Genomic DNA, 21,440 nt, shown 5'->3' on the forward strand with positions numbered 1-21,440 from the left:
TGACCAGTAGTATCTGTACTTTCACTCAAGTAAGGAAGTTGTGTGTAGACTATTTTTTCCACCTCTGTGTGCAACGAGCCTCACTTCACTTGTTCATAACAGAAAAAGAAGAAAAGAATGGCTGTTGTGACCAGAGGGGGCGCGCTTGCTATCGTGTCTTCACGCTGAGCTGTTTCCTGGGTGCACACGCAGCGTCACGGTCATGCCGTCCACACTATGTGGCAGAGCGTGTGTGTGCGCGCGTGCATGTGAGAGAGGCGGGTTGGGGTAGAGGCAGAGTTTCGGAGCACGTTCAGTTGACAGGCGTCGCCGTTGCTACTCAATTCCGATAACAACACAAGCAAAGACACGGAGCTGTCGCGAGATACGCGCCTTTAACTGGATTAAGCCGAGAAAAGCCGTTTTGGACGGACCGAGCTCAAGGCGGATGAGCGCAGCCCGCGGGAGGGCAAGTGTGTTTCTGCGGCGGGGTCCAGGTAGCGAAAGATGAACAAAAACCACCGAGTGCCGAGCAACCGAACTCTGAACGCCGTGGAGGTGAAGAGCAAGGTGCGTAGCCAGAGGGCCAATTACTAATTAATTAGTGTTCAATCAAAGAATGATAAGTCTTGGTGTTTAGGAATAGACTTAACAGTACATTTGGGTGTTAAGACACAATCACACTGTCCTGGTAAGTTTTGCCAACCTTGTGAGTTCAATCGACCGTTGCTTTAGTGCCCTACTATGAGGACACAGTATGTCCGTAGTTGATGGGGAGAATTGGAGTGTTTTGACAGGTGCTCTTATTTCATGTTGTCAGGTGTTTATTATATTATAAATATAATGCCTCAAAGTTTTTATTTGAGTTGTTTTGTAAATGTTACACAAGTAACTCTTGCGTGTTTGACCAGTGTTTTCAGTCACAATATCTCCCAGTCTATGGCAAGCCGTTTAATAATTATTCATTTAAACTAACTAGTTCACTATCTCTTTTATGTTCCTGTTACTTATTTTAAGTACTAATAAGTCATTTAATATTTATTAGCATCAATTTCAAACTAATAATTATTCATTACATATAGGCTACAAGCACTTATTCCTTTGCCTCTAGCCAAAATCCCAATAACTATTCGTGTTTGCCTATACAAATTGCTGTTACCATTGAAATCTATTGGGATCTGTGGTTCAGATATCAAGTGCTCATGTCAGACTATGTAGTAGTTCTTGCTGGTTCCCGTTCCAGTTTTACTGGAGGCTATTCATTAGGAACTATGCCAGTATGAGACACAAGTATCTTTCTCTGTTACTAGTAACACTTCTTATCTCATTATCTCATATATATATATTATTACTTTTTAGTTGTCATTTTTTAATGATGTTAATAATGAAGTTATCATTATGCAATTATGATTATTTTGTAGTTCTATTTAAAATGTTGTTATTACCAACTGGAATCCATGCTAATGAGTAATGACTAATAAACAGGTACTTGTGTCTATTCAAATAGTAGGCTACTTGAAAAACTGGAATAGATACTAGTACTACTATTATTAGAATAGTTATCAGTAACAAAAGAAAAGGTATCTAACTAATGCTTATTTTCTAGTAAAACCAGAGTAAGTTGGAAATAAATATCTGAACCATAGATCCCCATAGAATTCAATGGAAAAACCATTGATTTTTTACCAGTAACAATAGAATAGAGACTATTCGAAAAAACTAATTGAATGGATTCTAGTTCCTATCGGATTAAGTTCAGTTCATTTTTAAAAGTGCTAATAAGATAGATACTTGTTTGTTTTAAGGAATAAGTGCTAAAATGGCTTGTAATGTATAATGTATCAGTTTATCAAAAGTCTTCCTTGCTTCTGAACTTGTTTCCCCTCAGTCTCTTGGTAAACAAGCTGATGATTCCAAACTTCACATCCACATGACAAGATCATGTTTGAGGAAATTAAATATTGACTCTTCTCAACAAAAATAAGTTAAATCAAATACCAAGCTGCACATGTGATAAATAAGATAACTGTTACTTAACCAGTCTCACACAGTGAGCCTTTATCTCAGCTGTGATGTGAGAGCAGTTTGACAGGCATTATACATGCCTGAACAACAATACAGAAGATAGGCTATTAATAACTTCATACCGCTGTAGTCTGATGAACAAACCAAATGTTGGTTTTGTCTCTCAAAACTAATAACATGTCTACATACAGTATACAGGGTTCTGGAAATTTGTCTAGGTAGACAGTTCAATCTCATTCATTGCTTTTTCTTGTTCATGTCCATGTTATTGTAGGTAGGGATAGGACTAGTTGTTCACAATCACCGCTAGAGGAATGTATATGCTGTTTAGTAAATGTTTATTCATGTTTTTCTTGTGTTGATAATTATGGATGACACTGTAAACAAGAGTCTGGTCATACTCACTCCACCAACACAAAGATTTACAGGGCTACTTTATAATGGACAAGCCATGCTTGGCTAGTGATGACGTTACAGCTGACTAAGCATCAGTCCTCCCACTCCCACGTTATGTTTTTTTTTTTAATTACCAATCCATTTCATAAGTTATTAATAGTGAAAGAATTTAAGGAGTCAAATTTTTATCATTTAATTTTAGCATCAGATTTTTCCCCATGATTTTCCTGGTTTATAAATAATGTATCATTTTTTTGATTGCTACTCATGCTGCTGTTCTATATTTAGTTACTCTATGCTAAAATCTAATGCTTTCTTCCCCTTAAAGGGATAGTTCACCCAAAAATGAAGAATCTGTTGTAACTTATAAGTTAGCAAAAAGTGGGCCATTTTAATACTTTTTTTCTAGTGATGCACCGTATGTTGCACCGTATCGTTTCTTGGCTGATAATAGCAATTGTTTAATTTATAGGTTTTGGATTTTTAATGGTCTCTGCCTATTTTAAGATTTAGATCATCGTCTAAAACGAATTTAAAGAGATATCTCTGGAAGAGCGCTTTCCCGTTAAGAGCGCATGTTGGAGTGAGTTGCTGTGTGACGTAATAGTTTTCAGTGTGTTTTCATTTTCTTTAAAAAAAAAAGTAGTATACATTTTTAATATCAGACATTTATCGATTATAGCTATATTTATCAATTACAATGAATGGCAACTGGAGCTTTCAAGTTTTAAAGGGGATGCAAAAATAACAGAATCATAACACAAGTTTATTTAGCAATATTTATCAGTGAAATTTTACATTTCCGTCGGTCTGTCACTCAAATCATACTCCAGAGGACTTGGAAGTTTCTGTAGTTATACAATGAAAACTTTGTGAAATATTTGTTGTTGTACTTGTTTTACCGTGTCATTTGTGCGTACTGATGTCTGTTCAATGTTGTTAGTTTGGAGCAGAATTCAGGCGGTTCTCTTTGGACCGGTCCAAGCCGGGACGCTTTGATGAGTTCTATGGCTTGCTGCAGCATGTGCATCGGATCCCTAACGTCGACCTGCTTGTGGGTTACGCCGATGTTCACGGGGACCTGCTGCCAATCAACAACGATGACAACTACCATAAAGCAATGTCCGTGGCAGCGCCCCTGCTCCGTCTCTTCTTGCAGCGGAAAGGTGAGGTTTTGTTTTTTTTAAGTGGGTTATTGGTCAAACTTCAGCACTGTTGTAGTTCATTTGTCCATCTTTAGAATGAGAATATGTAATTTCCTTTAGATCCCTTATGGTCATAACACTCACAGTTGTAGTTCATTTGTCCATCTGTATGATTTATATGTAGTTGAATAGTATGCACAAATGTGTTTCAACTGATAATATAGGCCTATGTGGAGGCAGTAGCTGTGCTTCAGGAAGCTGTCAGACCAGAAGTGGTGCTTTTGTTTATATATCAGTTATACCAGATTATAATGTGACAGGTTATGTTGTTCTAAGGGAAGCGAGTATATCTGTGTGGTAACTTGGTTGCTAGCTGTGCTAAGTCTCATTCCAGATATATTCTCTTTGTCAACACAGCTGAATTTAAATATTCATTGTTTATCTTTCCTAAATGTTTATCATTGCTTATTTGATTGATATTGTATCTTAAAATTATTTACTGTTCTACGATTAGGGCATATGATATTTAAGACATTCCGCAAGGCTTATTATATTGCATAATCTTCCTTTAGGCCTATGCGTTCTTCTTAAAATAATGTGGCCGAGTGTTTCTTAATTTGGGTTAAAAGTTTCAGACTTCTTGACTTTGAACCCTTGGCTAAGCTTATTTGAAAGGAACAATATAAAGTTAAAGTAACGCAGTTCACAGTTGTTGTGTGGTTTTGTTGTGTTGTGGCCCCAGGCTGTGGGGTGCCCCACTCTAAGCTGTGTCTGTGTGCCATATGACCTGTAGATGGTAAGCCACTTTGTCAGGTGGAGATTAGAGGGGTCACTGTGTAACATTGTGTGGCCTGCGTTTCAATTACACGGTGACGCTAGCTTCATGCTGTGACCTGTTGCTATGGCAGAATATGTCACGGAAGCACATGAGGACCCGCCCACCTTTTAACTCTGCATAGGGAGTCCTATCTTGTCACATGTTTTAGTTCTTTGAGTGCATGCGTGTGTTTGTATAGGGGGTACGCAGACATTATTCCAAAGGCTAGATGTGATGTTTAGGCTGGTACCCTAAATGCAACAGAGATTAATATGCACACTTTAGGCTGATTAAGTAAGTCCAGATGAAATCTGAAGCTTTTTTTTAATAAATGTTGTACATTTTATGTGGAAATTCTGAACATGGTAAAACAAGAACTATAACGATAACTATATTAGTGCTCATACCAACGGGCAATAAATGCTTCTTTAAAGTTAGGTAGATTTTGATTGGCTCTCAATATTCTTCAAAGGATAATTCACCCTAAAATGAAAATTAAGTCATCATTTACTCACCCTGGTGTTGTTCTAATGGCTGTATGCCCTTCTTTCTTTTTCGGACCACAAAAGGAGAAATGTTATAAGTAAAAAAATGTCCTGCTCGTGCTCATTCATGTAATGGCAGTGAATAGTGGCCTGCATCAAGCTTTAAAAAAAGACACAAAAGTGTCACAGAATGATCCCTTGCAATGCGTGCCATATATTCCAAGTGTTCTGGGGGTATACGATAAGGTTTAGTGAAAAACAAACTGAAATTTAATGTATTATTTAAAATCAGAAACTTGACCGTTGGTCTTCTGTGCACAGCTACGCGACATGCTCGTTCATGAGACTCTATTAGTGCCGCTGTTCACTCCGACTTGCCCAGAAAAAGCACACGTTATGAGAAATAAAGACTAATTAAAAACGTGACCACATCAGATCCAGAGTGTTTTTTGCACTTTGTAGGGAGCCAGCACACTGGCTCTATGTTTGAAATCACTTCAAGGTGCACAGCAAGACTGTCAAACTAACTGAAATCTTTTGTGCAGAGTCTTGCCGTCGTTGAATGGCACACATTCAGTGATCTGGGTTAAGATAGCCTTCGTTGTGGTTGGAGTTTACGTGGGGGATGGGGGGGACTGGAGCATTCTTGAGCGGTGCGCCTCGTCTGTGGATTGTGTTTGGAATTCTGGGTTTTGTTCTGTCGTAGCCTGTTTTGCATATTCAAGTGGTTTGACTTGAGCTCAGCTTACTGGATCTTTAATGAGGATGTTTTGTAGGATGTAAATGTACATCTAAACACTCCAAATGAGGGTTTATGTGTTTCTATAGGTGTCCCATCCCAACACAGACATGCATGCTTTTTCAGACAACATCAGGATTACTACAATACTACAATACACCAATACCCATGCTTGTTTACCTGCTACCATGGCAGCAGTGAAGAGCCCAAGCTGATTGGGGTTAATGACGAGATTCTTGAGTGGTGATTGTAGCATGCTGGAATAGATATTAGATATTCAGGAATCAGGATTGTGGGGGACCGGACCAAATTGAATCATTTAAGACTCAACCATTGAAAATGGTGAATCCTCTGTCTGAATACTGAGTGGGACGTCCTTCCACCCTCAATGTCTGTGGTGGTTACGGCACTGTCTGTCTGTTGTGGATACATGTTTGCTGGCTTAAGGGGTGTTGCCACCTGTGTGTCTATTTGCATCATTGATTTCCTGATCAGACATCCTGCTCAGCTGCTATGTCATAATATTGGCTCTTTGCTCTATATTTTCCGTGCTCTACATTGTTACCAACTGATTTCAGGAAATTATCTCTGTTACAAAACCTCCTTGGACAGTGTTTTCAGGCATCATAGGAATGCTCAATTCCTTCAATGTTATGCAGCCCTCTAAAATACCTCATTTTGGGCAGCATTGTTGCAGCAACCTCTTTTCTCAATAGTTCATTTAATACAGAAAGACGAAGCTTAATCTAATCAAAACTGTTTTACCTAATGTGATATATTTATATGCTTATTAAGATCATGTTTATACACTAGAAAATAAATTGTTAATGTAGTAAAAAAAAAGTATTATGTGATGGCGTATTTTATTTTATATAGCGTGATTTAAAGCAGCTTCTCAAGGCACTTTGGTTGGTCTACTTGTAGATCTATTTGAATTGCCAAAACATTTAAATTTTTTTACTGATAACCACCATAATAATACAGGTGCTAAATGTATAACTCACTTGAAGCTAAAATTTCAAGTATGGGTTACCTTACTTGGCCTTCACATGTCACTTTCACATACAATGCAGTTGATTTACAATTTACGGTTAACCAATCAACAGGTATTTTTCTGGAAAAATTACATTTTATACAGTGTAGCTTAGCAACCAGCAGGACCGAAAAGGGTTATGCAACATATGCATTGCATAAGTATCATAAACATATCCTGCTCAATCTCCACACCTACACCACTTTCCTTTGGCATGGGGGTCCCAAATCTTTCTTTGTCTTCACCCTAAAAATTGCATTGTTGCGCCCTGTTAGCAACATGCAAAGATTAAAGAGTCGAATCTCCCGAGCTCTTCACACAAGGATCATTATTTATGTGGAGTGTGGACTTGCTGCCTCTGCATAGCGTTCTAAATCTGTCACTTAAGGGTTCCATTTTGGTTATGATGCTGCCTTAGAACTTAGAAGAAAGCTCCATAGGTGGCAGCTGACAGCTCACTAGGTTTTGAGCAAAGCTTCAATTTGAGCATCCACACATTTACTTGATAGCTTACTTGACATTTAAACCAAACTACAAAATCTTGTTTTGAAGGAGGTTGTAGTTGAGTATTTCCGCTGAGATTAATATACGAGTCGGCTAATAGTATTAGCATTAATCCGTCTTTTGTTCACTAAAATTAAAACTTTCATCTGTTTCTAATAATAGCCCTGTGATTCATTTCATTGTGTCATTCATTACTCATTATTTCCATTCCTTTCATAGTTTTCTTAGCATGTTTTTGGGATCCTCCCTGCTGGCCTCACCTGTGTGAGAGGTGTGGTTCTGGAAAGCAAATGGAATAGTTTCTAGAGAGTGCCGTGACTTACGTTTTAGGAATCTGCCCACTCTTTCCCTCTCTCTTTCGCTTTACCACTCCTCTTCTTTGCTGAAACCACTAATTTGTTTACTTTTCCATTCATGTCATCAGCTGAATCAGGGCACAGGAGTGGGCTTGAGTTTTATTGACACCTGTGTCTGCAGTTTTTATTGCCGTTTCAGTTTTAGGAGGAGCCGCTTTAATAAGAGGGAGGAATTCCAGGTTCAAGGAATGTCAGACTGATACACAGAAGCACTGGAACACTGTTATGTCATCATGCCTGGATAGAGAGGGCCAGTGCAATCGGCCCAGTGCCTCTCTGGTGTTGTCAATGAAGCGGAGCGGGATGAAGGAGGGGTGGAGGGTGGAAGAGGTTGTACTTCTGGGGGGAAGGGGCAGTTAGCTGCAGGATTTGGGGGAGGCGTCACACTGTGTGGAATGTGGTCAGACTCTGATCACCTCTGCTGATTAGATTAGACAGGACAGGATGGCTGCACATGGGTGCGAGGAATGAAGAAGTTTGTGAACATATGGAGGTGTAGAGAGGGACCAGATCAGAAAGGAGGTGATGGGAAAAGGTGGGAGTGTAAGGAGGTGATATTAGTGGGAAAACACTCTGTTATTACCTGATTGATGAAAAAAAAATAGTGTAGACCTGGGGTCAGTTGCATAAACATAGCCTTAGCCCTTATGTTAAGACTGTGTCTTAAGTACTTTGACCAACCAGCATTGAATCAAGGGGCAATCAGTCTTACTTTCGAATAACAAATTAGACCAATCTACATTTTTGTATAACTGACTTGTTGAAACGGTTATGAACAGTCTTACAGAAAAAAATGTGATGAGTAGTCTTAACGGTTTACGCAACCGGCCCCTGGTCACTGATTAGTCCTGTATTGGATAAAAGGGCAAGTCATTCACAAACACAGTATTTGTTGTCAACTCTTGTTCAAATTGAGTTGTTCTTGTGCTTCATAAGAGGTGTCGATATCATCTTATATTGGTACTTTTTCTCATGGTATTGTATGTATCGATACTTGATGCTTATTTTAATATACACTACCGTTCAAAAGTTTGGGATCAGTAAGATTTTTTTAATGTATTTGAAAGTCTCTCATATTCAATAAGGCTGCATATATTTGATAAAAAAAAAAAAAACGTAAAAGCAGTGATATTGGGAAAATATTCTTATGATTTAAAAGTATTTTAGGAATCTGTCTCTTTGTGGAAACTTATTTTTTTATTCATTTTTTTTTCCATTTTTTTTTTTTCAGGATTCTTTAATTAATAGGAAGTTCAAAAGAAAAGCAGTTATTTGAAATAGGAATCTTTTATTACATTATAAATATCTTTACTGTCACTTTTGATGAATATAATGCATCCTTGTTGAATAAAAGTATTAATTTCATCCCCCCCCCAAAAAAACCCAATGTATAAAAAAAAGTAACTTCTAGTCCAATTGAAGTAATGAAGAAGCAGGTTGTCCAAAGCAATATTTCAGTAAGAAACCATTTTTGGAGACCGTTCAATCAGGTACCGTCATGGGATGTGCATCCCTAGCGATTTTCAAAAATCGACTAGTCAGTGGGCTGCCTGAATGACTAGTCAACTATTCAGTCTTAACTGGGTTTGACCCTGATCAGAGGTGTGTCATCTATGGATGTTCCCTTGTTCAAAACTGGCTAAATGAAGCGCAACCAAATGGAGGGTTTTAAAACACTTTTTGAAGATGTTTTAAAGTTTAAAACCGATAAAAATGTATATAAAGCAAAACAACAGCAACAACAGTGCTCTAAACTTTTGAATATTGAGATGCAGCTTGTGGTGGTTCTTTTAAAAATGATGATAATAAAGATACAGCTTTTCAGAAAGAGCTTTACCATTCAAGCACACCACACTGCAGTACACTTAAAGCACTGCAGCTAAAATACCAATATAAAATAAAAATATAGATAAACTTGTCTGTTTTTGGATGAACAGTTTTGGACCAATTTGACCCATCCCTGTGCCGAACTGGACACAGTGAACCATGTGAGAGAGATTGAAACTTCAGCCTCTCTCGCAGTACACAACTCAGATGTAGAATCATTTGTTCTTTATTGCCTCTGTCACAAGTCTGGAATGCTGATGACTTTAGTGTTTTATGAGGCTTCTGTGTATGATTAACCTCAGAGCGGTAAAACACCTTCCAGACTGAACTCTGACCATGTGACCTTTACAGTGCACTTCATATTCTTCACAGAGTCAAATGCAAGAAAAGGTGCAAGGTTATCAGACAGGTCCTTGCTGACAGGGTGTCCCAGCTACTATTGACTGCAGGAAGTCTCTGTTCCACAATTCCATCTTCTTTTACATGGAAAAAGAGTGAAAATGTGTGTAGACTGATCAGAATTTCTATCCAAATTATTTCACAGGCATAACCAAAACAGAAAGGTATACAGTATATAGTTCTGCTCATGTATTTCTAGTTTACTCATGTACTTAAGTACAAATTTGTTTCCAGGCAGACTAATTAAAGCCTGAGCACTCTGATTCCTGAAAATTGCTTAAATCCAGTCAATCATGTTGGAGTTTGCAATGTTTGTGTACAGTATGCATCAGAATGATCTGAATAGACTGTACACTCTTAACAATAAAGTTTCCAAATGAGGGTTTTTGGAGCAATGCCATAGAATAGCCATTTTTGGTTCCCCAAAGAACTTTTCGGTAAACAGAAAAGAACCATTTTTTTTCTTAGTTTGAAGAACATTTTAATAAACTAAAGAACCTTTTGTGCAATGTCATGCATGTAAAAGGTTCTTCATGGAACCATCGATGCCAATAAAGAACCTTTAGGTGGTCTGTGGGACCAGAGAGAGATAGAGAGATAGAGAATGTGTCAGAGGGATAAAGATGATGCACTGAAGGAAAAGAGTGGGAGAGAGAAGAATGAGCAGCGTCAGCATTAATTAAACTGAAGGCAGCAGTAGTTACATGACATCAAGGAGTCATTCTACCCCCACACACTCTTATTAAACACACATACTGCTCGGTCTTAAATGTGTCCATAAAGGTGTTCGCAGAGCATTATAAAGGAACTATATATGAAAGCAGTCCTGTGCTATGCAACATTACTTAGAATTTATTTCCTGTGGTAATCAACAACATGACACAGTTGTGTTGATTACTACAGAAAAAGAAAAAAAATTCACAATGTTTTAGGTCTTTCCATGTTAAGTGGTCCAATAATTGAAAAATAAAAATTGGTCTAGCAATCTCCATTGAACCACTTTTACCATATAATTTCTTCATTTTCTTTTAGACACATGCTGAAATTGGATTGAATGCTTTTGAATGAAAAGCGCTGAATCTATTTCTCATTTACCTGCTCCTTAGCACATAAAAACTAAATGAATTATGGCCGCTGTACATATAATTCAGATGTTCCTGTCTAAGTATAAGTTGCTAAATGGATCAAATTTGATGTGCATATAGTCAACAGTCCTGGCTCTGTGCATATAAGACTTAAAGATCTTGGTTTGAAGACCTAATACTTGACACCAGGTGTTCTGCTGTCCGTACAGTTCACATGGAAATGCATGATGATGATGATGATGATGCGTTGGCGGCTCAAGGTTGTTTACACATAATAAGCCATTTGAATTGCTTGAATTTTTTGCTCAAATTAGAAACTGCTGTAATGATTCCCATGCAAGTATCATACACAGTGCACCTTATTTTTTCTACATGTTCTCTCTGTATCTTATTCTTAAGGGATTTTCCCATGTTTCATTGCTCTCCGCCTTTGCTGTCTATCTCTGTTATCAGAAGAGGTCTAACTTTATCGTATAGCTGTGTCACAGAAGTATGCACTCAGCGGGCCCAGAAAATAATCACCTCATAAAGTTTCTCTATTCAAAAGTTTTTTTACCCATCAACCATCACTCATTCTCGTTCTCGTTCCTAATAATAAGCACTCATTATAGCCCTTTCTCCACCCGCTCTTCTCCCCTCTCCTCTATCGTGCCGTGACTGGAACGGGATGGTACACACTCCTCATGTGGGAGACGTCTGGACTTAACCTTAAAGAAGCAGAAATGTCAGCGGCTGCTCGTCTGACTAATCTGGGCGCACAATTCTCTGCAAGCAGCTTTGTGGAGCGAGACTGTAAACAGAAAGTAGCACATGCAAAAAAAGAAAACTGAATGAGACATTCACAAAAGTGAAACATGAGCCATCGCGGCCTTCATAAGGCCTGCTGAATATTGGATGAGATGAGTCTCTCACAGTTTGCGGTGAGCAGAGACACGGTGTGACATCTCTATTGTTTTCACGCTCCTCGTGGGATGCTGCTCACAAACGTGCCTGCGAACTTCTGAACTGACAATGAAAACTTAATTATCAATAATCACTAATCAAATAGGTGTCATCTAAACAAATTACATAAGTTGCACATTTCAGTGTTCAGAGTTCCAATCTTATATATTTTATGTATTCGTAATGTTTGGAAGGTGCACCAAGTATATACAGGTAGGCGTAAGAACAAAGTGTGAAGGTACTTTGTTCTACACCTATAGACATGAAAAGTAGATATGTTTAATATGATTTCCTGGTGCGTGTCATATCAGTATTTTATTCTATTTAAGTGATACACAATATATTGATTCTGTATCGTTAATTATCGGACGATATTAAAGATTTTTCGGTATCGGCAGATACCTGGTATTTAATTGTTCATTTGCCCTATTTTTACATTAAGTAGTTTACCTTTGCAATCATCTAACACACTTAAAGTTAATCTTTAAAAACACAAATAACTTAACAACTTTGTTAAATGTGATCATTTGCAAATCTCAAAATGAACAGGCCTATCCTTTTTTTATAATGTGCATTGTTGCGATGCCCAAATTCACTTGTAGCATTTACTTTGTGTTTTTATATTTAGTTTATTTAGATTAATAGTATTTTTTTATTTTAATATTGACTCTTTATTAATTACTTAAACGCAGAACAGTTAAGAATGCACAAACGGTCACCTGACCTTGGGACTGTAAGACCCTGCGTAATGGGATACTGATCATCTAGCAAAGTTGGGGCTGCATTTCACTAAGCTCTTACACACACGCACACTACTCTCACTGGTTGACATGATAGACTGATCACACAGACTGCATCCTGGTGTCCTCTGACAGGAAGTGAGGAAGGTGCTTCCACAAGCCACGGTCAGTGGTGACCACAGTATCAGATAAAGCCAGTGTCACATTTCCGCTGCCATATTAACACACAACTGCAGAGAAATCCAAGAGGAGTAAGAGAAAGAGCGGCTCACCAAGGCTGCAATTATTTAATCTAAAATACAGTAAAAACTATAAAATAAATATTTTCTATTATAATATATATTTAAAAAGTAATTATTCCTGTGATGGCAAAGCTGAATTTTCAGCATCATTACTCCAGTCTTCAGTCACATGATCCTCCAGAAATCAGTCTAATATGATGATTTGATGCTCAAGGAACATTTATTATTATTATTATTATTATTATCAATGTTGAAAACCGTTGTGCAGCTTAATATTTTGTGGAAACCGTGATAAATTTTTTTAATAGAAAATGTTTAACTACAGCATTTATTTGAAATGGAAATATTTTGTAATATAAATGTCTTCCCAATTTACTTAAAAAGTCTCTTAAGAAAACTTTTCTGCATTAAATATATTGTTTTTTTAGTAAATAAGTTTAGTGAAAATAAGTTTTCATGCTGTAATCATGAACATCTGGAAAAAAATTTGCACAATCTTGGAAATTCCTGTCAACTATTTGTTCGTGTTGAGAATTGATTGTATCCCCTGATTGTAGAGAGCCCAATGCATGATGGGGTGTAATAAGACCTGTATGCTTGTGTGTCTGTGTTTGACTAAAACACATGATCGTCTCTGTCATATTTGTGATGAGCCATTATGACCAGACTAGTTTATTTGTAGTGATAGCATCGGGTTTCACAAAGAACCAACTGTGTTGTGTTCAGGAAGTGAGATGATGAAGTCGTGTGTGTCTGTCAGCATGATGCCGTTTTCATATATCACTGCAATGATTTTCTCCTGTGGACCTCTGAGCTAACAGAAATGCTAGTTTGTGCTTGTTTGAGTGGCTCTCAGGCACTTCCCATGCTGCCCTTCAACACTGACTATGAAGCCATTGTTAAGCTTTAATATGGAAGAGTGGAGCAGATAAGGAAGGAAGAGAGGAGAAGAACGCTGGAGGAGATGAAAAGAGACCTCCATACATGCTCGACTGCTTCTGCCAAACTTGCATTGCTGAAACTTGTGTGTGCATGCTGCGTGTTTGTGAATAAATCTCAGCTCTGTTAGGTCAGAATGAGATTTTTTTATTATGTCTGCAGGACAGGTATTGAAGGCATGTTGCCAAATGATTGTTAAAATTTCAACACAGGTCTGCCTATTCACGTTGAAACAAAACACAAGGACGATCCAGGTAGTTTTCTTGTGGGAACTGGCAGGGGGACCTTTACTCTCTCTCACTGAACAATCAATCTTGTGTGTTTTGACTATATTTGGGCTGAAGTGAAATCTATTCGCATGCTAGATCACACAGCCTCATCCTTGCTAACATAGTCCTGGTTAAACAAACACCGTACAGGAAGATACTTTCGTTTTAGAGGTACAATTCAGGTTTATGGCATAAAACAAAATCCATAAAAATGCATGGCTTTAAGTCACAAACCTTGTCGGACCTAGATACAAAAGATCAGTAAATAACATAATTGAGATGTTAGTCATAACATGGTTGTTTTTGTTAATAATTACATCTCTTAGGTTAACCATTGTTCGTTCATGTAAATGGAGTTCAGAAAAACACTTGGTATTGCTTTGAACTCTCTCAGACATTTCTAGCCTTTTTACCTACGTACATTTATATCCTCTCGCTCTTCCTACTCTATTCTCCTTTTTGATCTTGAGTATGAATGTCTTGCAGGTGAAAGTCCAGGCTGTGATTAAGCCTCTGAGGAATTCATAAAGGGCAGCTGAGAGAGAGAGAAAGAGAGCGAGGTTGAAAGGAGGCTTGGGTTTACAGTAGATTACACATTAGCTGAGAGGCGGAGGGAAACTAACAAGCAGGCATTCTCTACCACGGTATCCCCTGTAGGTCTCTACTTACAAAGCTGTGGGAATAGTAGTACAAGTAACAGAAAAAAAAAAAAAAAACGTGATAATTTGATTTGTTAAATAACTTGCACAGATAATGTGTTTGTTTACATGCACAACAATACACTGATATTGAACTGTTGACTGAGCTACTGAAAAGTGTCAATGCGTTTTAGTTTTTTTTTATTACAATTTATTTTTAATAAAGTAAAAGCAAAAAAAATTTTTATTTTAAATTATGATTTTCATTTATTATTTAAAGGGGCTATATATGTATGAATTTTCATGCATAATCACTTTTTTTTGCCAATATGTGAACAGCTTGTTACAAAACTTAAAAAACAAGACCTTCCCCTACTTTTTAGGTTGTGTATGAAAGCCTGTAGACTGATTTTATGTGAAGGACTTGGGGCATTTTTGCCGGGAAAATCAAAAGGATGTGATATTTGCATGCGCTCCCGAGAGCCTCTCTTCCGTTCAGTCACACATGAAACTAATGCTTTTACATTATTCAGGATAGTGCGAAAGTCAAGCTATTCAAAGCTATTCTGTCAATGTGTCATGAAAAGAAAAGGGATTAAGTCAAAACTATAGTTTCTCACAGTCAGATCTGTATAGCCTTTGGTATAGCCCATAGTCTCAAATATAGGCTACTTTATAATCAAACTATCATAACAGTGTAATTTTAATGACCTTTGTTTAATAGACTAGTTGACTATTGTAATCCATTCCTAATAGAACATAACTTGTTTTTAACCCTCAGTATTCCTTCAAATTGCAATGCCTAACATAAGCTTTACATATTTACATTCTCTTTCTCTTTTTTCCTCCTTCTGTGCAGAGGAGGCAGATTACTCTTCATTCGGTACGGACACTGTGACCCGTAAGAAGACCCCGGCGGTGCTTGCAGCAGTCCTCCTTCGCCCAGACGCCAACAAGAAGAAGCCTCCAATCATCATCAGCCTGCCCAAAGATTTCCGCCCAGTGTCCTCCATCATCGATGTGGACATCCTCCCAGAGACTCATCGACGTGTCCGTCTATACAAACATGGTCAGGAGAAACCACTGGGCTTCTACATCCGCGACGGATCCAGCGTTCGCGTTACGCCCCAGGGCCTGGAAAAGGTCCCAGGCATCTTCATCTCCCGCATGGTCCCTGGGGGCCTGGCAGAGAGCACAGGACTGCTGGCCGTCAATGACGAGGTGCTCGAAGTCAACGGCATCGAGGTGAGCGGAAAGTCTTTGGACCAAGTAACGGACATGATGATTGCTAATAGCCACAACCTCATTATAACCGTCAAACCAGCCAATCAGCGCAATAATGTGGTACGCAGCAGTGGAGGCGGAGCCACATCCGGCAGCTCAGGACGATCTTCGGACAGCAGCACCAGTGTTTACGGTTACTCGACACCAGGCTCCATGGCTATGACCCCGTCCCATATAATCCAGAACTATGAGCCGGACGAGGAGAGCGAGGACGAGGAGGATCTGGTGATCGAGGCGGACGGAGGGACTAAACTCAATCAGCAGGCAGCGGCACGGGCGATGGCAAGCTCTAGCATGCCCGCTCTGCCCCGATATGAGCCTCACCTCGACCTCCGCCCCTCGAATGGTACCATGGCGACCAGCGCAAGCGTAGGGTCTCTAAATGCCCGCGACAGGGGTTTGGAGGGGCGTAATCTAGAGGAGGACGGCACAGTCATTACACTGTAGAGACGCACACGCCGCATATAATTTCACACACACATGCCAATACACACTCTTGTGTGCCATAGGACTGAAAATGCATGTCTTTATACTTGGGTGACCAATGAGTCCAGGACCAAAAGAGCAGGACAGTCACCACAGCACCTTACAGCACTTCTCTATAACCGCAGGGACCAGGTAGTCCCCATCATTGAACCCATGGAGAATAGCACAGCACCAAAAATAGCTGCTTCTTGAGTAATAATGAACTTCATGAGTCAGTGCGATTGAATGAATGAAGATGCCCGTCACGTGACTGAGAACAGATACTCTGCTGCGTATGAATCATGACAATCTTTTTTTTTGACTTTGACAACCACTCCCTTTCGAGCCACGCGGCTCCAGCATTATGACAGAGAACAAAGTACAATGGGCTTAACCAGCCTGTGTGCGTTACCATGGTAACCGAGTCTGAGCTACAGAACTTCAGAAGGAACTGAAATACGCTCTTCATCCATTCCTGTCTGCAACACTAACACACCCAGCTTACCTATTCTCTGAACATTTGTGGCACTCGAGCGAATGATTAGGAGGTATTTTCACTTGATCGGACATTTCAGTACGGTTGTAAACTGCTGCCTCGCTTAAGCAGATGTCTTTTATTATCTCAAAAGTTTTTATTCATAGCCAAAAAAGACAAAAGATTAATGTCATATTTTTCATTGTGCTATGTTTTATTTGTACCAGATATGTTTCTTAATGACAAGGGCTATCATCCTGCTCTCTGCTACCTGTGGTTTATTTGACCCACGATCTCTACTTGATAACGCTTTGGAATAGATCATCATAAGCTGTGATGTTTCAAAGGAGCGCTCTGAAGTGAACACTAAGCTGTTTCATTTATGAAGAGTGTCCTGTGACGCTTTGCAATAAGGGTCAGTTTGTTCAAATTATTTAAAGGGATAGTTCAACCAAAAATGAACATTGTCATCATTTACTCCCTTTAATGTCATTCCAAACCTGTATGACTTTATTTCTTCTGTGGAAGACAACAAAATGTCTTGGTGTTTTTTGTTGTTGTTCATACATTGAAAGTCAATGGGGTCTAGTGTTATTTTGGATCCCATTGCTTTTCATTGTATGGACAAAAACAAAACGTATTCAAAGATATTCAATCAGTTCTACAGGTTTGGAACAAAGTTGTGGTGAGTTAATGATGACATAATTTACATTTTTGGGCAAACAATACATTTAATGCATTAGGTATCATGAAGTAACAATTTACAATATTTCTGTGTACTTTTTAACATTTCAAAGTTAACATTAGTTAATATGTTATGAACAATGAACAATAGTATATTTATGAATAAATTAATATTAACCTCGTTATATAAATGTTGTAAAAATTGTTGTTCGTTTTTGATTTATGATACATAATGCATTAATTAATATTAACAAGTTGAACCTTATTTTAAAGTGTTACCTCTCTAAAAAGAAGCGTTGCAAATGAATCATGGTGAAAACAACCCTTGATTTATTGTGATTATTGAACCACTATGAATATTGAATATCTGTCAAAATATTTTATAGTTAAAAATAGTTTTTTTCCGCGTCCGCAGCATACCAGCCAAACCCTTCAGAAATGATGTGACGATGGGATCAGTTTCAGCATTACTATGGGACAGGCATGATTTGGTCTATGTAGACTTCACTGATGTGTTTTTTTTTTTTTTTTTTTACATTCAACTGGCTGAAATCTCAGCGACAAAACCCTCTGTTCAGTCCTGGCAAAAATGCACAATATCATCGTATTGTCATCTCCAAAATAGTGAGTGGGACCTTCCTACTTAAGTGATAATTCTAATTACTAAAAAAATACCTCTTATATGAATGACTGGACAAATGAACAAATATTAAGCTCTTACTTTCAAAATCAAATCATTCATTTAAGTCCATATGACTGTTGGTACATGTCTCCCCTTCTTGTCCTTATGCATACATATCATAATGATATGCATGATGTCACAGCTGTAAGCTTCAATGCGAACTTTAAAGATCTCAGAGTTTGTGTCAGCAGATGCACTGGAAGAGACTGACAAGAGACGGATGTGCCTATTCTCTTACAGTACGACCTGCTGATGGAGATTTAGCCAAAGTAGCCTTTCGTTATCTCCCCTTTCTCTCTTTATAATTGCTGATGAGAATCCTAAACACTGGGCATCTGTGAGCAAAGCACACGTCTGCTCGGTTCCTCTACCCATCATCACACAGAGCTTTTCATGGCACTTACATTACCAAAACCTGCTTGGAGTAGCACACGCACTGTAGCTGTGATCATACACGCTTCATCCAGATCGTTCATATACAAACGACATATTGAATGGAGTCTTTAGCTGTGGTAATTAATTTCACATTAACCACTACATACGATTTGGGATTGTAACCACAGAAGTTTTATTTATTTTAAAATAGACACTATGTATTTTTTTTTACTTGCTTTTGTTTTAGCTGACATAAAAACCTCATGATTTTCATTTTATATTTTAGATCATCTCTACAAAAATGGTGTTTTAATTTTTCTCCTTGTATCTTTGGTGGAACTTAATGCTCAGACCTTTAGGGGAAATATAAATATGAAGAATAACTTGCTATTTTCCAAACTGTGAATATCTTTGCATTTCTAAAGGAGATCATATGTCTATGAGCACATGCTTTGAGAGACCTAGAGATAGGCTTTTAAGCATTATCATTCATTTGTCAATTCCTCTTTTTGATAATGAGCTTGTCAGATAAATCTTAAGGTATAGATTTGTACTGAAATTATCAGTATTTTCTTATTAGTACTACTTGATGTAAATTTGTTTCACATAATGAAACTTTTAAAAGGATAAATACTATATTACGACATAGCTGCACATGTATTATAGTCAAATCTTGGATGAAATAAACTAATATGAAGAAAACTACAGATGCTGTTCCTTTCTTAATAGTTTGGTGTACCGGTCATGATGAAAATCGTGACATTTTGAAATGTATACTGGAGGACCAGCATTAACATAAGTTACGTTTATTTATATAGCGCTTTTTACAATGCATATTTTTTTCAAAGCAGCTTTACAGAAATGTATTTTCTCAATGTTTCAATGTATTTGTCCAGTAAATGCTTTAAAATAACAATGTTATGAGGAATGACGGAGTCAATAAATATATTATGCTACAGTTACCATTGTTAAATTATTGGATGACCATAGACGGATGACTTGGCCACAGACTTGTCCAAAATAATTGTTTTTCCAGTATTTCATGAAATCCTTTCATCTATTTAGCTTCATGTTAAAACTTGATTATTGCAGCCAGTAATTGTTCTATAACTTGACATAAAAGCCATTTTAGTGCTGCTTTACAAATTTCAAACTACTTTTCAACTTTTACAAGTTACTTTTCTGCTACACCACCATATGCTGAGAGAGCAAACTCAACCTCTGAACGCTGCTGTCAGGAGGACACCCTGTGGCTGAAGCATGTAACTGCATCCAGACTTCTTCAAAAGTGTAGCTTTAACTCACTTTAGAAGGGATTCATTTTCTGAAATTCAGAAAATATATATATATATTTTTTTGCAATAAGTGCAATACATGTCAGTATAATTCCCTCATAACATCTTGTTTAAATGCAGTTCTTTGACAGGTGGTAAAATGCTACAACATCTGAATTCAGTTTAATAAAATTATATTCCTCTCTGGTCACCGTGATTTTGCCAAGTAAGACACGTTCCTGGAACAACATTCCCATCTGAAAATTGAGTCCTAGCCTTATCCCTACCCCTAAACCTAACCCTACCCATAACTTCTCCCTAAAATCAGAGGGAAATGATGGTGAATAACACTGATGTAGAAGCACCTAACCCTTTGTAAGCCTGAACCTGACATAAACTGTAAACTTGCCCCTCAAATCTGATTGGTTGATTGGAATGTTGCTGTACTTGGTGAAATCACGTTCACCATTCTTCTATAAACAATTATTTTGAGGTTATTATTTATTGTGAATTGTCTGACATGGCAAGTGTCTTTATAAAGCTGGTTAAAGATTATTAAAATAGTTTTGCACTGGAATTGGCAAGCTAGTCAAATGAAAATGAAAATTGGCCAATTGGAGGAAAATGGGCCAAGCCAACAAGGGCAAAATGTTTATTGGTCTTTTAATGGTCTTAACCATTTCAATCACAAATCCCTGTACAGGAAGCTAGCAAAAACTGATAAAAAAAAAAAAAAAAAAATACTGTAGATAAAGTAACCGCACAGAAAAGCTTTCCCCGACTTGCAGACAGGTTTTTTACCCAGTCCGTTTGAGTTTAATGTGAGACCAAATATTCACTATAGGGTTCAAATCTGCACTCTGACCAGGCCGAACATGAGCCAGAGCCTGATGGACTTGTTCTCAAGCCACTACTTGTCTTTGCAACTTGTGCAGAAGTATTGTGTTGTTGAAAAATAACACCTGATTATTCCTCTAACAACTTTTCATTTGTGGGAAGCAAGCCATTCTGCAATATTCTCCTGCACTTCAAAGCATTAAATTACTTTTCCCAGTGAAGTAGTTCACCAATATAGCAGCTAAAAAGACTCCTCACACAATAACACAGTCTCTTCCTCCATGCTTCACTGTGGTAGAGATGTATTTATTATTATATTTCTCAGCAGATTGTCAAAGACACCGAGCATTATCATGCAACTCGTGTTTCATTGTGATTCATCACTCCACACACAACTTCCCATATTCTGAAAAAACTTTATTCTGTCTTTGATGTTTTTCTGAGACAGCAATGGCTTTTTAAGTAATGCTTTTGATTACATTTTGATAATTTCCTGACCAATAATTACGAATGTACTCATAATAACACAGAGGGTACAAGGAAGGCCATATGATGACAAAGTTATTCCAAATGATCCTGTCCAGCATTAATGGTCAATATACAACTTGAGTGTGTGTGTTTAGTTCGTGCTTACATAATTTTGTTCTGTAAATGTAAGGTAATTCATACTTTTTAAATATTTTTTACTGTTATATCATTGTATAAATATATAGGCTACTATATTAGCAATCATTTGATATGTATATGATTCCAAATTACAAACTATTTATAGACACCTACAACTTTGAACAAAACTCATTTCAA

At 37.8% G+C, this 21,440-nt stretch overlaps 1 protein-coding gene across 1 annotated transcript; it reads left to right on the forward strand.

Annotated features, from left to right (window-relative positions):
* The first annotated feature begins 207 nt into the window (after nucleotides 1–207).
* On the forward strand, nucleotides 208–19,487 carry pard6b (par-6 partitioning defective 6 homolog beta (C. elegans)). The gene is made up of 3 exons (XM_082146337.1): nucleotides 208–549; nucleotides 3,344–3,566; nucleotides 15,420–19,487. Exons 1-3 carry the CDS (start codon nucleotides 487–489, stop codon nucleotides 16,289–16,291), a joined length of 1,158 nt encoding a protein of 385 aa, XP_082002463.1. The 5' UTR covers nucleotides 208–486; the 3' UTR covers nucleotides 16,292–19,487.
* Nucleotides 19,488–21,440: the final 1,953 nt, after the last annotated feature.

Source organism: Leuciscus leuciscus, assembly GCF_965113295.1.
Source record: "Leuciscus leuciscus genome assembly, chromosome: 18".
Lineage (NCBI taxonomy): Eukaryota > Metazoa > Chordata > Actinopteri > Cypriniformes > Leuciscidae > Leuciscus > Leuciscus leuciscus.

Bases quoted from the DNA above. Each gene is read 5' to 3' on its own strand.
- pard6b (XM_082146337.1), top strand. From the start codon at position 487: ATGAACAAAAACCACCGAGTGCCGAGCAACCGAACTCTGAACGCCGTG. The intron at 550-3,343 runs GTGCGTAGCCAG...CAATGTTGTTAG, and splicing joins CCGTGGAGGTGAAGAGCAAG to TTTGGAGCAGAATTCAGGCG. The intron at 3,567-15,419 runs GTGAGGTTTTGT...CCTTCTGTGCAG, and splicing joins TCTCTTCTTGCAGCGGAAAG to AGGAGGCAGATTACTCTTCA.